The 16,932-nt window shown below is 44.3% G+C and overlaps 2 protein-coding genes across 2 annotated transcripts in view; one reads left to right on the forward strand and one right to left on the reverse strand.

Moving 5' to 3' along the window:
- LOC134017416 (eIF5-mimic protein 2-A-like) overlaps positions 1–16,932 on the reverse strand; it is a 206,182-nt gene that overhangs the window by 91,924 nt on the left and 97,326 nt on the right. The gene's annotated exons all lie outside the window — the stretch shown is intronic.
- The window catches only part of abca12 (ATP-binding cassette, sub-family A (ABC1), member 12), a 58,237-nt gene that overhangs the window by 24,345 nt on the left and 16,960 nt on the right, over positions 1–16,932 (forward strand). The window contains exons 33-48 of the mRNA XM_062456231.1: positions 646–3,063; positions 3,327–3,430; positions 10,958–11,064; positions 11,329–11,537; positions 11,648–11,724; positions 11,906–12,036; positions 12,344–12,514; positions 12,947–13,111; positions 13,409–13,604; positions 13,732–13,871; positions 13,968–14,087; positions 14,251–14,341; positions 14,487–14,666; positions 14,879–15,194; positions 15,993–16,107; positions 16,462–16,791. Coding sequence (XP_062312215.1) covers positions 646–3,063; positions 3,327–3,430; positions 10,958–11,064; positions 11,329–11,537; positions 11,648–11,724; positions 11,906–12,036; positions 12,344–12,514; positions 12,947–13,111; positions 13,409–13,604; positions 13,732–13,871; positions 13,968–14,087; positions 14,251–14,341; positions 14,487–14,666; positions 14,879–15,194; positions 15,993–16,107; positions 16,462–16,791 — 4,870 coding nt within the window. The remainder of the gene's footprint in view (positions 1–645; positions 3,064–3,326; positions 3,431–10,957; positions 11,065–11,328; positions 11,538–11,647; positions 11,725–11,905; positions 12,037–12,343; positions 12,515–12,946; positions 13,112–13,408; positions 13,605–13,731; positions 13,872–13,967; positions 14,088–14,250; positions 14,342–14,486; positions 14,667–14,878; positions 15,195–15,992; positions 16,108–16,461; positions 16,792–16,932) is intronic.

Consider the following 16,932-nt stretch of genomic DNA (forward strand, 5'->3'; position numbering starts at 1 on the left):
AAAAATAGGAGAGGTGCAGCCTATTGTCAGAACAGGGATCCGACATTACAATCACTATTGAGGATTTGAATGTAGACAGAGTCAGAGGATGTTTTCACGCTCCATGGTGGAATAACAAAGGCAACAGGCAGAGCATTATGCTCTTATAGTACAACAGACATGCTGATATTATCAGCCAAAGCCAGGTTGCAGATATCAGCCCCTTTTTGTAATCCAAAGGAAGGGTTAGGGTTAGGGAATTACATAACATTTTGCATTAAACATAGATGTACTCTTCCCCTGATAGTTATTTTGATAGCTGGATCTCTGCCTTCATATTGATTTCTCGGTCTATCATTTTTGGATTATAAACTCAGTAGTGATGATAATCACATTATTCATCTGTAGGTGAATACATCAAGGTAAATGTGTAGTGTTTTTTTGTCATTGGTCACAGTGGTAATATGTAACTGTCAATTGTCAAGGCTTCAACTAAATAATAATAAGGAAAATATAGTTTGGGGAATGCTTTTGTGTGAGTAAATACAGGAAGATATGCAATACAGTGTCTTTAACACTCATTATTCAGAAAAATCTAGTCACTTTTACTAGTCATACTTACCATCTCTCTCTCTCTACCTTTTTCTCTCTGTCTCACCTCCCCAGTATGGAGGGCATCAGGTTGGCCCTAGAGCAGATGGAGGCCCTGGACCCAAGCATACAGCCCTATACCAAACCCCTGGAGATGGCCATCAACTACACCATGGAGAATAGTCATCTCCTGCAGAACACCACCTCAGCCCAGGACCTCATCATGCAGGTGTTGGAGATTCTTCTGACAGGAACCAATTTACCCTCTGACACTCTCAGCTCTATCCTGAACAGTGGCTTGTTCTCTGGGCCAGAAAGTAACTCCATCGATGGTCTCATAAAGGATGTGGTTAAACAGGTCATCCAAATGCAAATGCTGGGAGACGTTCCTATGGTCTACGGGGTCATGGAACAGTTGCTGGCAGCCAAGGACACCAGTCTGATCCTGGAGAAGGTGCTTGAGTTCGGTGTCTGGTGGGGTTCGACCCAGGCCTCAGGGGTAGACCTGGTTAGCGAGACCCTGCCCCGGATGTACGAGGTGGTAAAAGCCCTCCTGTCCACCTTAACCCAGATGGGTGTCCCTCTACCTATAGACTCCAACATGTTTGTTGACCTGGCTGGGAACCTTTTGATGATGCTGAGACAGATAGCCAGCTCCAGCAATGTGCTTGGCCCCATGGACCAATACTTGAGCCAAATTCAGGATGAGATGGGCGTCCGGACCCTAACCAGAAGGACCAGACGCCAGGCTATGTGGGAGCCCAGGAGAGAACCCATGGATGACTTCATAGACCTGTTCTACATTGACTATGCTTCTCTATTCCGGGCCCTTTCCGTCCCCCCCACTTTTCCTGAGATCATGGAGACCAGCCACATGTTCCTGGCCAACCCGGACCTGGCTGTGGTCGTGAAAGGGGTGACCTGGGACCTTACCATGAATTCCTCCCAAGACGAGGCCATCGACACAGCTCTGGGTGTTCTCTCCCTCCTAACCCTTCCGACTCAGTGGAAGATCTATGAAAGCCTATTTGTGGAACTGGGTAAAGAGAGCTGGAGTCTGGAGTCGCTGGCGAATATGGATAAGCTGACTGTGGGTCTTGGAAGGATAGTGGACGTAGCCATGGTGCTCTCCCAGCAGCCGTCTGTCAACATTGCCCAGAGGGTGGGACACATTGTGGAACAGCTCAGTGACTCGATTGCTCAAATAGTCAGTGGACAGGGCCAGGGCCAGAACGTCGCGGTCAACTTCCTCTCTGCTGTCAACAACATCTTGTCTGAGAACCTGATGGAGGTCACAGATGTTGCTCCTAAAGTCACTGCTATCATCAGTCACATTCTCAACACGGTGACCAGGCCTGAAGCCCAGATGACCCTGGCTCCCTACTTGCTGGCTTTAGATCAGACCATCGGCACCTTCTCCTCCTACCTTTCTGCTGAAGACCTTGTGTACTTCAACACCTCTGGGCAGATGTTGAAAGGTCTAGCCCTGCTGGTGGCTTTCCCCAGGGATCTGGAGAAGATGGTGCAGGCTAGCCACATCATCTCCAACTCTCTGGACCACCTCCTGACTTTCAAGGGTGAGACCACCCTTCCAAACGGACAGTCAATTCAGACAATCACCCACCCTCTCATCCTAAATAGCGCCCTGGCTACACAAGTGCTATGGAATCTCACTGATGCCAACCTCACATTTAGCAATGATCAGGAAAAGGAGGCCATGGTCAAAAAGACCTTCCGTGCCCTAGTAGCCCTACTACCTGAGGACCAGAGGATATACATCTTGCCCCTAGAGCAACACCTCCTCTCCGCCCTCTCGGGAGTGTCCAACACGGCCCAGATCCCCCCGGCCTTCCTGGGGATCTCCAGCCAGGTCACCATGTCTATACTAGCTATGCTCAACATGACCCACACCCCTGTGTCCCAAGACATTGGTATACGGGACATGGTTCAGGTCCTCTCTGTGGTGTCCCAGCAAGTGTCTATGAGCCTGTGGCAGGGCCTAATGACTCCCACTTCTGCCACCCACATTCCCAGCGTGTTCATGTCCCTGAACCAGGCAGTTCGCACACTGATGCCTCTATTACCGGCTGAGGGCCAAAAGTACCTCAATGTCTCGCTTCACGTCCTGGAAATAACTGCCACCAGTCTCAACTACTCTGCCGCCACCGGAGACATAGAGGGCGCCATGAATGTCGTGGCCAGCTCCATCCAGACCCTCCTGGCATCCGTGTCAGCCCCAGGCCTAGAGAGCACAGGCAGCATTGTAGGAGACCTTGAACACACCATACGGAAGCTGCTGCTAGTGCTGCAGTCCGGCCAACAACCTCTGGCCCAGGCGGTTGACATCACCCAGCTGCTCCTCCAGAGTGTTCACACCCTGCTGGGCCAAGCCAACGGCAGCATGGAGGCCAACCTGGCGCAGGTGGTTCTTCAGGGAGTGAATATCAACACAGGGCACCTCCTGATGATCAACGACACCAACTGGACACACAAGTGAGTTGGCTTTGTTTTGGACGTTTTAAAATAATATTGTGACTATAATTATGTATTTGCTTAGCAGAAGCTCTGATCCAAATTAACCCACAGGACAGGGTCTGTAGTAAGTCGATTAATTATTGCTTCATTCCCTTCGAGTAAATTGATTGAAGCCCTTATTGGTTCTCCAGGATCCATCCAAGTTCATTTTAGATTTGAGTGTTGATTATATAATATAAGGATGTTAACCCCATTTCAATAAAACCATTAAACTCCCTCAGGTTGTCAATAGTGCTGTTAGACATAGCTGACAGGGTCCCTGAGGACCTCCCCTTTGCTCCTCTCATCAAGAACATCACCCGAGGCCTGGCCGCAGAATCTCATGGTAAGTCCATTCCTCTGAACCAACTCATCATTCAAACCACCACAGTGGCAAGGTGTGAGAATCACAATGGAATGAATCTTGCTGATTGAATTCAGACAGAGTTGATGAAGAGGAATGTACATCATACTCTCATTAGTGGTAAGATGAGGAATCCCTAGAGGGGCATATATTTTTGCCAAGTTAACTTTCCCTTCTATCTTCCTCGATGTCTCCTCTTCCACTCAACACTGTGACTAATTGTTCTTCCCATTGTGGCAGTTGTATTGACACTGCAGCCACAATCTGGCAGCCAACCAAAAGTGCTCTTTGCGTGTTGCCAGGCATAATTTCACATGACTTGCCAAACAAGTTGTATGAATCAACTCCTCCCCCCTCTTTAACCTTCACCCTGCTCCCCGTTCTTGTGAAACCTGTTAAATGATAGCTAATGCTGTTGCATTGTAACAGAATAATAATGGATTTAGGTCATGTGCGTGGAATCCACTATATGTTTAATTGCCGCTTTGCAGGAGTTTCAGATGACACAGAATGTATTGTAGCTCTCTCCAACTAAAATAATTAAACACCTTAACATATGATTTAATCACTTACTCCTTCAATGTGAGCCTTAACACACACACAGAGACTATACATTCTAATTTAAATGAAGGGCAAAAACAATACACCGTAAACTACATGTGTGTATAATACCCTTTTGATTGCGCTCAACTTCACAAACAAAACAATATCGAAACAATTTATTTTGAAGTAGTGCGTTCTAAACTTCAAAACGTTTGTAACATTCTAAACTTTGAATGAGTATGCCTCCACTCAGGAGCCCTGATCTGCTGTTCCTCTCATCTCATGTGAAGCTCAGATAACAGAGAACCGTTAAAACATGTAAGTAGCTCCTGATTGCCATATCCTATGACAAATAGAAGTTTCGCTGGAAAGTTCTCTCAGCTATCACCTTTGGGACTTGTCAGACCTGTTCTCCCACATGACACTGCAGAATTTGGGCTACCCTCCCGTCCTGTTTGTGGATTTCAAAGCTCTATTTAAGTCACATGATGCCTGACTGTAAATGAGGCTCTTCCTATTGGTCCCCAAAGGGATATGGTGTTGCTTTGTCACCTTTGAGACTTATCGAGGCTCATCCCTTCCCCCTCTGCCCCTTCCCCCAATCTCACTCTCTCTCTCTCTTTTATTTATTTTGTTTTATTTATTGTAATTTATCTCTTTTTATACAGTCTCTTTTTAGTATCCTTTAATTCTATTTTATTTAAGTGGTTGTAGGTACAACAACACATTTCACTGCATATTGTACCATGTATAATCATGTATGTGACAATTTGCGTGTTCCCAGGCATAATTTCACATGACTTGCCAAACAAGTTGTATGAATCAACTCCTCCCCCCTCTTTAACCTTCACCCTGCTCCCCGTTCTTGTGAAACCTGTTAAATGATAGCTAATGCTGTTGCATTGTAACAGAATAATAATGGATTTAGGTCATGTGCGTGGAATCCACTATATGTTTAATTGCCGCTTTGCAGGAGTTTCAGATGACACAGAATGTATTGTAGCTCTCTCCAACTAAAATAATTAAACACCTTAACATATGATTTAATCACTTACTCTTTCAATGTGAGCCTTAACACACACACAGAGACTATACATTCTAATTTAAATGAAGGGCAAAAACAATACACCGTAAACTACATGTGTGTATAATACCCTTTTGATTGCGCTCAACTTCACAAACAAAACAATATCGAAACAATTTATTTTGAAGTAGTGCGTTCTAAACTTCAAAACGTTTGTAACATTCTAAATTTGAATGAGTATGCCTCCACTCAGGAGCCCTGATCTGCTGTTCCTCTCATCTCATGTGAAGCTCAGATAACAGAGAACCTTTAAAACATGTAAGTAGCTCCTGATTGCCATATCCTATGACAAATAGAAGTTTCGCTGGAAAGTTCTCTCAGCTATCACCTTTGGGACTTGTCAGACCTGTTCTCCCACATGACACTGCAGAATTTGGGCTACCCTCCCGTCCTGTTTGTGGATTTCAAAGCTCTATTTAAGTCACATGATGCCTGACTGTAAATGAGGCTCTTCCTATTGGTCCCCAAAGGGATATGGTGTTGCTTTGTCACCTTTGAGACTTATCGAGGCTCATCCCTTCCCCCTCTGCCCCTTCCCCCAATCTCACTCTCTCTCTCTCTTTTATTTATTTTGTTTTATTTATTGTAATTTATCTCTTTTTATACAGTCTCTTTTTAGTATCCTTTAATTCTATTTTATTTAAGTGGTTGTAGGTACAACAACACATTTCACTGCATATTGTACCATGTATAATCATGTATGTGACAATTTGCGTGTTCCCAGGCATAATTTCACATGACTTGCCAAACAAGTTGTATGAATCAACTCCTCCCCCCTCTTTAACCTTCACCCTGCTCCCCGTTCTTGTGAAACCTGTTAAATGATAGCTAATGCTGTTGCATTGTAACAGAATAATAATGGATTTAGGTCATGTGCGTGGAATCCACTATATGTTTAATTGCCGCTTTGCAGGAGTTTCAGATGACACAGAATGTATTGTAGCTCTCTCCAACTAAAATAATTAAACACCTTAACATATGATTTAATCACTTACTCTTTCAATGTGAGCCTTAACACACACACAGAGACTATACATTCTAATTTAAATGAAGGGCAAAAACAATACACCGTAAACTACATGTGTGTATAATACCCTTTTGATTGCGCTCAACTTCACAAACAAAACAATATCGAAACAATTTATTTTGAAGTAGTGCGTTCTAAACTTCAAAACGTTTGTAACATTCTAAATTTGAATGAGTATGCCTCCACTCAGGAGCCCTGATCTGCTGTTCCTCTCATCTCATGTGAAGCTCAGATAACAGAGAACCTTTAAAACATGTAAGTAGCTCCTGATTGCCATATCCTATGACAAATAGAAGTTTCGCTGGAAAGTTCTCTCAGCTATCACCTTTGGGACTTGTCAGACCTGTTCTCCCACATGACACTGCAGAATTTGGGCTACCCTCCCGTCCTGTTTGTGGATTTCAAAGCTCTATTTAAGTCACATGATGCCTGACTGTAAATGAGGCTCTTCCTATTGGTCCCCAAAGGGATATGGTGTTGCTTTGTCACCTTTGAGACTTATCGAGGCTCATCCCTTCCCCCTCTGCCCCTTCCCCCAATCTCACTCTCTCTCTCTCTTTTATTTATTTTGTTTTATTTATTGTAATTTATCTCTTTTTATACAGTCTCTTTTTAGTATCCTTTAATTCTATTTTATTTAAGTGGTTGTAGGTACAACAACACATTTCACTGCATATTGTACCATGTATAATCATGTATGTGACAATTTGCGTGTTCCCAGGCATAATTTCACATGACTTGCCAAACAAGTTGTATGAATCAACTCCTCCCCCCTCTTTAACCTTCACCCTGCTCCCCGTTCTTGTGAAACCTGTTAAATGATAGCTAATGCTGTTGCATTGTAACAGAATAATAATGGATTTAGGTCATGTGCGTGGAATCCACTATATGTTTAATTGCCGCTTTGCAGGAGTTTCAGATGACACAGAATGTATTGTAGCTCTCTCCAACTAAAATAATTAAACACCTTAACATATGATTTAATCACTTACTCCTTCAATGTGAGCCTTAACACACACACAGAGACTATACATTCTAATTTAAATGAAGGGCAAAAACAATACACCGTAAACTACATGTGTGTATAATACCCTTTTGATTGCGCTCAACTTCACAAACAAAACAATATCGAAACAATTTATTTTGAAGTAGTGCGTTCTAAACTTCAAAACGTTTGTAACATTCTAAACTTTGAATGAGTATGCCTCCACTCAGGAGCCCTGATCTGCTGTTCCTCTCATCTCATGTGAAGCTCAGATAACAGAGAACCGTTAAAACATGTAAGTAGCTCCTGATTGCCATATCCTATGACAAATAGAAGTTTCGCTGGAAAGTTCTCTCAGCTATCACCTTTGGGACTTGTCAGACCTGTTCTCCCACATGACACTGCAGAATTTGGGCTACCCTCCCGTCCTGTTTGTGGATTTCAAAGCTCTATTTAAGTCACATGATGCCTGACTGTAAATGAGGCTCTTCCTATTGGTCCCCAAAGGGATATGGTGTTGCTTTGTCACCTTTGAGACTTATCGAGGCTCATCCCTTCCCCCTCTGCCCCTTCCCCCAATCTCACTCTCTCTCTCTCTTTTATTTATTTTGTTTTATTTATTGTAATTTATCTATTTTTATACAGTCTCTATTTAGTATCCTTTAATTCTATTTTATTTAAGTGGTTGTAGGTACAACAACACATTTCACTGCATATTGTACCATGTATAATCATGTATGTGACAATTTGCGTGTTCCCAGGCATAATTTCACATGACTTGCCAAACAAGTTGTATGAATCAACTCCTCCCCCCTCTTTAACCTTCATCCTGCTCCCCGTTCTTGTGAAACCTGTTAAATGATAGCTAATGCTGTTGCATTGTAACAGAATAATAATGGATTTAGGTCATGTGCGTGGAATCCACTATATGTTTAATTGCCGCTTTGCAGGAGTTTCAGATGACACAGAATGTATTGTAGCTCTCTCCAACTAAAATAATTAAACACCTTAACATATGATTTAATCACTTACTCTTTCAATGTGAGCCTTAACACACACACAGAGACTATACATTCTAATTTAAATGAAGGGCAAAAACAATACACCGTAAACTACATGTGTGTATAATACCCTTTTGATTGCGCTCAACTTCACAAACAAAACAATATCGAAACAATTTATTTTGAAGTAGTGCGTTCTAAACTTCAAAACGTTTGTAACATTCTAAATTTGAATGAGTATGCCTCCACTCAGGAGCCCTGATCTGCTGTTCCTCTCATCTCATGTGAAGCTCAGATAACAGAGAACCTTTAAAACATGTAAGTAGCTCCTGATTGCCATATCCTATGACAAATAGAAGTTTCGCTGGAAAGTTCTCTCAGCTATCACCTTTGGGACTTGTCAGACCTGTTCTCCCACATGACACTGCAGAATTTGGGCTACCCTCCCGTCCTGTTTGTGGATTTCAAAGCTCTATTTAAGTCACATGATGCCTGACTGTAAATGAGGCTCTTCCTATTGGTCCCCAAAGGGATATGGTGTTGCTTTGTCACCTTTGAGACTTATCGAGGCTCATCCCTTCCCCCTCTGCCCCTTCCCCCAATCTCACTCTCTCTCTCTCTTTTATTTATTTTGTTTTATTTATTGTAATTTATCTCTTTTTATACAGTCTCTTTTTAGTATCCTTTAATTCTATTTTATTTAAGTGGTTGTAGGTACAACAACACATTTCACTGCATATTGTACCATGTATAATCATGTATGTGACAATTTGCGTGTTCCCAGGCATAATTTCACATGACTTGCCAAACAAGTTGTATGAATCAACTCCTCCCCCCTCTTTAACCTTCACCCTGCTCCCCGTTCTTGTGAAACCTGTTAAATGATAGCTAATGCTGTTGCATTGTAACAGAATAATAATGGATTTAGGTCATGTGCGTGGAATCCACTATATGTTTAATTGCCGCTTTGCAGGAGTTTCAGATGACACAGAATGTATTGTAGCTCTCTCCAACTAAAATAATTAAACACCTTAACATATGATTTAATCACTTACTCCTTCAATGTGAGCCTTAACACACACACAGAGACTATACATTCTAATTTAAATGAAGGGCAAAAACAATACACCGTAAACTACATGTGTGTATAATACCCTTTTGATTGCGCTCAACTTCACAAACAAAACAATATCGAAACAATTTATTTTGAAGTAGTGCGTTCTAAACTTCAAAACGTTTGTAACATTCTAAACTTTGAATGAGTATGCCTCCACTCAGGAGCCCTGATCTGCTGTTCCTCTCATCTCATGTGAAGCTCAGATAACAGAGAACCTTTAAAACATGTAAGTAGCTCCTGATTGCCATATCCTATGACAAATAGAAGTTTCGCTGGAAAGTTCTCTCAGCTATCACCTTTGGGACTTGTCAGACCTGTTCTCCCACATGACACTGCAGAATTTGGGCTACCCTCCCGTCCTGTTTGTGGATTTCAAAGCTCTATTTAAGTCACATGATGCCTGACTGTAAATGAGGCTCTTCCTATTGGTCCCCAAAGGGATATGGTGTTGCTTTGTCACCTTTGAGACTTATCGAGGCTCATCCCTTCCCCCTCTGCCCCTTCCCCCAATCTCACTCTCTCTCTCTCTCTTTTATTTATTTTGTTTTATTTATTGTAATGTATCTCTTTTTATACAGTCTCTTTTTAGTATCCTTTAATTCTATTTTATTTAAGTGGTTGTAGGTACAACAACACATTTCACTGCATATTGTACCATGTATAATCATGTATGTGACAATTTGCGTGTTCCCAGGCATAATTTCACATGACTTGCCAAACAAGTTGTATGAATCAACTCCTCCCCCCTCTTTAACCTTCACCCTGCTCCCCGTTCTTGTGAAACCTGTTAAATGATAGCTAATGCTGTTGCATTGTAACAGAATAATAATGGATTTAGGTCATGTGCGTGGAATCCACTATATGTTTAATTGCCGCTTTGCAGGAGTTTCAGATGACACAGAATGTATTGTAGCTCTCTCCAACTAAAATAATTAAACACCTTAACATATGATTTAATCACTTACTCCTTCAATGTGAGCCTTAACACACACACAGAGACTATACATTCTAATTTAAATGAAGGGCAAAAACAATACACCGTAAACTACATGTGTGTATAATACCCTTTTGATTGCGCTCAACTTCACAAACAAAACAATATCGAAACAATTTATTTTGAAGTAGTGCGTTCTAAACTTCAAAACGTTTGTAACATTCTAAACTTTGAATGAGTATGCCTCCACTCAGGAGCCCTGATCTGCTGTTCCTCTCATCTCATGTGAAGCTCAGATAACAGAGAACCTTTAAAACATGTAAGTAGCTCCTGATTGCCATATCCTATGACAAATAGAAGTTTCGCTGGAAAGTTCTCTCAGCTATCACCTTTGGGACTTGTCAGACCTGTTCTCCCACATGACACTGCAGAATTTGGGCTACCCTCCCGTCCTGTTTGTGGATTTCAAAGCTCTATTTAAGTCACATGATGCCTGACTGTAAATGAGGCTCTTCCTATTGGTCCCCAAAGGGATATGGTGTTGCTTTGTCACCTTTGAGACTTATCGAGGCTCATCCCTTCCCCCTCTGCCCCTTCCCCCAATCTCACTCTCTCTCTCTCTCTTTTATTTATTTTGTTTTATTTATTGTAATGTATCTCTTTTTATACAGTCTCTTTTTAGTATCCTTTAATTCTATTTTATTTAAGTGGTTGTAGGTACAACAACACATTTCACTGCATATTGTACCATGTATAATCATGTATGTGACCATTTATTTTTACATTTACTTGATTCTCTCTCACTTTCTACTATTCAGAGAACCTGGCCCTCCTGCAGCGCGCCATCCAGTCAGGCCATTTACTCATCAACACCACTTGGACAGATGAAAATTTCCGCAGGATACTGAACCAAATGTTGTCCACGGTTAGATCATCTAACATCCAATTTTCTGTGGGGCGGGAAGCTGTGTGTCAATACTGAAATTAACAGCTTGTCTCCAGTCAGCTTCTAGGATGAGACAAACAAACACCTAACACAATAACACAGCATTGTTTCGAGGCACACTCCCATGCACACCCAGAGAGCAAGCATTGAAAACGTATTACCATGTATCTTTTGGACTTATTCACTGGATCTACACTCACTTTCACCGCCATGGTTTGTTGTGTGGTATGCTGTGTGTCCTAGGTGTGTGCCATAGAGAAGACGGGCTCCATTCAGCAGCTGCTGCAGAGTATGTCTGTCAGTCAGGGGCTGCTGTGTGAGACGGTGCTGCCTGTCACCCAGGCCATGTATGAGCTCACCAAGAATCTGGTCCAGGACAGCTCAAACCTGTATGATGCCCTCTTTGAAACTTTCATCGGAGACCCCATGACCTACGATGTCCAGACTAACTGGTAAACCTTTGCTTTAAAAAAATTAATCGAATAACAATATACGTGAGTGCGTATGTTTTTCTCAAACTGTTTTGGAATCACACGTGAACACTTGTGTTTGTGTGTTTCAGGACCTCCATGTTCAGTGATGCGTTTGGTCTGAACGTCAGCTCCGTGATGGAACTCAACATCAACATGACTGGTCTAGGTACTGTACGCTTCTGTCCCACTTGGAATAGTGCAAGACGACAGAAATCATTCTCAGTTTTTTTTTTATTGAACCACCAATTGTACCGTACACACAGAACGAAGCATTAGCATTTGGTTGAATTTATAAATGATGCAGTCGTCACTTACAAAACTCTCCCAATATACCCTTGGGTGACCAGGAGTGGCCAAAGTGTCTGAGATCCTGAGGAACAAGACAGCGTTTCTTCTGGACATCCAGACTCACACAGACATCCCGATACAGGCGGTAGAGCTGCTGATTGACACCAATCTGCCTAGCAGCAACCTCCAGGTAACATCACTGCCCTCTCAACCTGCTTCTGTAAAGGGTCTGACAATCAAATCAAGTGAATATACATTTACATTTAGTCATTTAGCAGACACTCTTATCCAGAGCGACTTCCAGTAAGTACAGGGACACTCTTATCCAGTACAGGGCCTTTCACCCCGCAAGTAGGGTGAAGTGCCTTGCCCAAGGACACAACATCATCGAACTGGCAACCTTCTGATTAATAGACCGATTCCCTAACCGCTCAGCCATCTGACCAGCCATCTGAATATAGTCATGACTGTTGCCTAAGCTCCATTCTCTGCTACAGATCCTGTCCTGGCTGGTTAACATGCGCTACTGCGACAACCCTGCCAGCCTGACCATGAACCTCACAGACCAGGTCATCTTCAGGATGTTCTGCTCCCTGCCACCTGTTCAGTGGTACAACTTCATTGTGCTGATGGCCCGCCACATCAACTTGGAAAGTGTTATCTACAGGGTAAGAGGCCTTTCCCTCGCACTGTCATGGTTTCTAGAGTTAAAACACACAGTAGACAATAGGGGACTGGAGGAATGTTGTTTCCAGGTGTTAGGTTTGTCAGACGAGAAAGGTCACAATTAACGCGGTCTTCTTTGTTAGTCCTCAAAGTAAATGAATGGGTATTGTCAACTTTTCTTCACAATGCTGTCACTCTTGACAGGCACAGTGCCGAAAAGTAAATTGGCATATGTCGTACTGTACAGGTTTTACAGCTTTGCATGCCATGGTGTTTTTGTTGTGATTACATTTGTTTCTTCAGTCAATGCAACCCCAGTTGATTTGATGCACATGTAGATAGATGGTGTACACTAACAGCGTGTTCAAAATAGAGCCGTACGTGTTTTCATGTGTGTGTGTGTGTGTGTGTATGTGTGTGCTTTCCTCCATCAGCTGGTCTTGTCCAGTGATTTGCAGAGCGTGGTGGGGATCATGCTGCAGATGGCCAAGTTTCTGATAGACATGATGGGCAAGCTGCTTCCTTCCATCAACCGCCTGCAGGACTACCTGCTCTCCATCGGTGACCTCAACCTGGTGGCAAACCCAGAGTTCCGTGGTGTGAGTAGTGCTCTGCTCCCGCTGTCTCTTTCTGGACTCCCGGCCTCCAACTCCCAGTCCAGCTGTTCTCCATTTTGAACCTGTCTTCTGTACTCCCACAAGACCCTATTAACTTCACAAGACATTATCTTCCTCATTCCTCTATCGTCCATCTGTAGTCAGCCATGACATTATAGTTCATGTAACACTGATCCTGAACCCCCAAACTCCTGCCTGGCTGTTTGGACATAAACAAACTGAAAGGGGAAAAAAAACATTGTTTGTTATTCCCTTTGAACCTGTTTGTATCCCCTGTAGCTGGTGCTAGGAAAACAGTCTGTGATGTCCAGCAAAGCCACATTCACCACCGTGTCCAAGGCAGTCTGCAACCACGGCATCATGTCTCTGCTCGGCATCTCCAAGCTGCCCCTCATGGACGCGTCTGACCCCTCCACACAGCAGGACCACAAGATCGATGACCTGGTGGAGAAGTTCAAGATCCCTCGCGATGCCAGTAGGAGTCCGCCTTGCGCTAGACATGTTCGGAGACGAACAAATTCTCACCAAAAAAACGTGACTTCTATGCGCTTGACAGTGACGTGTGTTACCACAACAAGCTTCTTTTTTTTTCCGCTTTGCAGCTCCGTTCTGCATGAGCCTCTACCTGGACATGGTGAACACCACTGGGGGAGCCATCGCCTGGGCCTTCCTCAAGCCTATGCTACTAGGCCAGGTCCTCTACAGCCCTGACACACCCCTGACCAGAGCCATCATCCAGAAGGTACCTGCCCCCCTCCCCCACCCACCCACCTACACCCACACAAACAAGCACATCCACTATTTGCATTTGACAGTGTTCTTCTGCTTTGTCTTCCAGTCCAATGCCACTCTGCAGCAGTTTGCCAACCTAAAGATGTACTCTGAAGACTGGCTGCAATCCTCCTCCTTCATCATGCAGTCAGCCAAGATACTGACCCAAACTCTGCCAATGCTTCAGGTAAGGCTTAGCACTTGGAGCTATCATATGCTGCTGTGAGCTGGATATATGGTCTGACTTCCACACCATGTATCATTCTGACAAAGCACAGGGAAAAGGACAGTTATGCTGTGTTGAAGCCACCCTACCCCACCTTGATGTTCTTTGCCATTTTGCCCGACAGAATTCCCTCAGCATCCCCTTTGTTAAGGCTTTCATCGAGAGTCAGACTAACATCAATGTGGGCAACATGAAGGATACGCTCAGCAGTTTCTGTGAGTTTGAATCTTTGTCTTTGAACCCATTTAAACAGGCCTTGCCCCGTCATAATTGGATGCATCTAAAATATCAGCAAAATGCTAAAGTAGCTCCAACCATTCTGCCTAAAATGTTGACCATGGTGCCATTCAATCTTCCTAGCCAACATGACCACCTTGTTGGAGAGGAACAAACCCATCGTCCAGCAGATCACAACGCTCTCCTCCCTCATGAAGAACCTCTCCTCCTGTATTAACTTTGACCGCTACCGAGCCTACAACTCATCCAAGGATCTGAACACCGTGGCGGAGAAACTGGCCAAAACACGAGACCTCTATGCCAGTGAGTGAATGCTGTTTAATGTTAGCTTCCAATCTTGTTTGGTTTCCGTATTTTGGTCCTCGGTACTTCGAGTTCTTTTCGGTATTCAGATGGTGGATTTTCTCTCTCTTTGTTAATTGTCCTCTCTCTCTCTCTCTCTCTCTCTCTCTCTCTCTCTCTCTCTCTCTCTCTCTCTCTCTCTCTCTCTCTCTCTCTCTCTCTCTCCTCCCTAGGTGTCATTTTCAAGCTGCCCAAGGATGGTGCCTCTTCCAGGAAGCGCCGGGACACCTCAGGCCAAATCCTACCTCCCAAAGTGGGCTACACCATCCGCATGCACATCGACAACTCCATGCGTACCGACCGCACGCGGACCCCCTTCTGGATCCGGAGCGCGCAAATCTGGCCCCAGGCGCTGCGCTACACCCGCGGCTTCGTCTACCTGCAGGAGACCATCGAGAGGGCCATCATAGAGACCCATACGGGCCGGGAAATCGCCGAACCAGCGGTCCAAGTCCAGGCCTTCCCCTACCCCTGCTACTACAGGGATGAGTGAGTCGTGCATACGCACACGAGAGGCGTTCCGTTCATTTCAAAACATGTCGACCCTTATTGAGCGACGAAGGGAAGCGTTGCATATTCATGCGCGTGCTCCCGTGCAACGTGTCAAGAGGAACACGGGCCATCAAACGTGCACGATCGTGCGCTCCAGTGCAACCTCACCGCCACTTGCATGTTCTACACGGACTTGCATATTTATGCACACAAACACAATCTAATCACTCATACCTTTCAGTGAACAGATAAAGCAAAATAATAATAAAGAACAATCAATACCCCTTCAGAGTTCAGCATTGGGTAAAACATAAACTATATACCGTGCATCAATACTGGACACTGTTTCCAATAAATCATAAGGGGGGATAATGTCCATGTTTATGTCTTGCCGTGAGTGCTTCTAAAGCCAGCACTGATCTCATCTTACTAAAGCAGCTTTCACTGTCTTTAGCTGGCTGTGTCTCATCCATGTGTGAGATATGGGGATCCTTGCAGCTCCATTGCATTGATTTATTACACAACGCATTACACCGATACGATCGCTCCTGAAATATTACTCGTATTATAACAAACAGCGTCTAGGTCCATGTATCAGGGTCCATATCTGATAATGGCAACCCCCCAAAAAAACTTGAAAGTGAATTTTACGAGGTTAGGACACTGTAGTCTGTCTCTTTTTCAGCGGCAGATTATGAGTGACAGTCAGTGTGCGCAGCGTAGCTTGCGACATCAATTCCGGAGTGTCTTCGCCGTCTTGTTTGACTGACAGCTGTGGGTTCCCTTGCTCCTTAGGTACCTGGAGAGCCTGGCATTTGCGTTGCCATTGGTATTGATGCTCTCCTGGGTGCTGTTCATCGCCGACTTTGTCAAGAAGCTGGTTCACGAGAGAGAGCTCCGACTACATGAGGTAGGGCGAAAAAAAACAAGACACGCAACATTTTGTGTGCGGTGCATATTATTCCTTTTGTTTTTCTAATCATTAAAAATCGATAGATTATTGCCCCCGAAAATGTAGGCCTATGTATTATTGAGGGGCGGGTGGTGCCCTAGGCAACTGCCTTGGTTGCTTGTGCCTAGAAATTCCCCTGGTTGTCCGTGTATACTTGATCTCTGTTAGAAGCATCTATCGTCAAACATGGACAAAATGGCTGGTGTTTTCGTTCCTCTACCTGTCCCTCTCTCTCCCGCTCATACTTCATCAACTACCTGTGTGACGACATCCTGACTCAACCTGTCACCCCCCACCCCCCTCTTCTCCCAGTACATGAAAATGATGGGCGTAAGTCCCATGAGCCACTTCTTCGCCTGGTTCCTGGAGAGCGCCACCTTCCTGCTGATCACCATCTCCATCCTCACCATCATCCTGAAGGCGGGCCACGTGTTGCCCAAGAGCGACGGCCTCCTGATCTTCCTCTACCTGTGCGACTACGGCCTCAGCATCATCGCCATGAGCTTCCTCATCAGCTCCTTCTTCGACAAGACCAACATCGCTGGCCTGAGTGGCAGTCTGATCTACATCATCTGTTTCTTCCCCTACATCGTGGTCATGTCCATGGAGTCCTCACTCACCGCCGCTGGCAAGAACGCCCTGGTGAGGACAGAGTACAGATGGGGGCTAGGGGTGAGAGAGAGAGAGAGAGAGAGAGAGAGAGAGAGAGAGAGAGAGAGAGAGAGAGAGATGGATGGAGTTATCAGGGGGTCCGCGTGCGGTCGGTACGCATGGAGTTGTCGA

This window comes from Osmerus eperlanus, chromosome 3 (assembly GCF_963692335.1).
Source record: "Osmerus eperlanus chromosome 3, fOsmEpe2.1, whole genome shotgun sequence".
In the NCBI taxonomy this organism is placed as follows: domain Eukaryota; kingdom Metazoa; phylum Chordata; class Actinopteri; order Osmeriformes; family Osmeridae; genus Osmerus; species Osmerus eperlanus.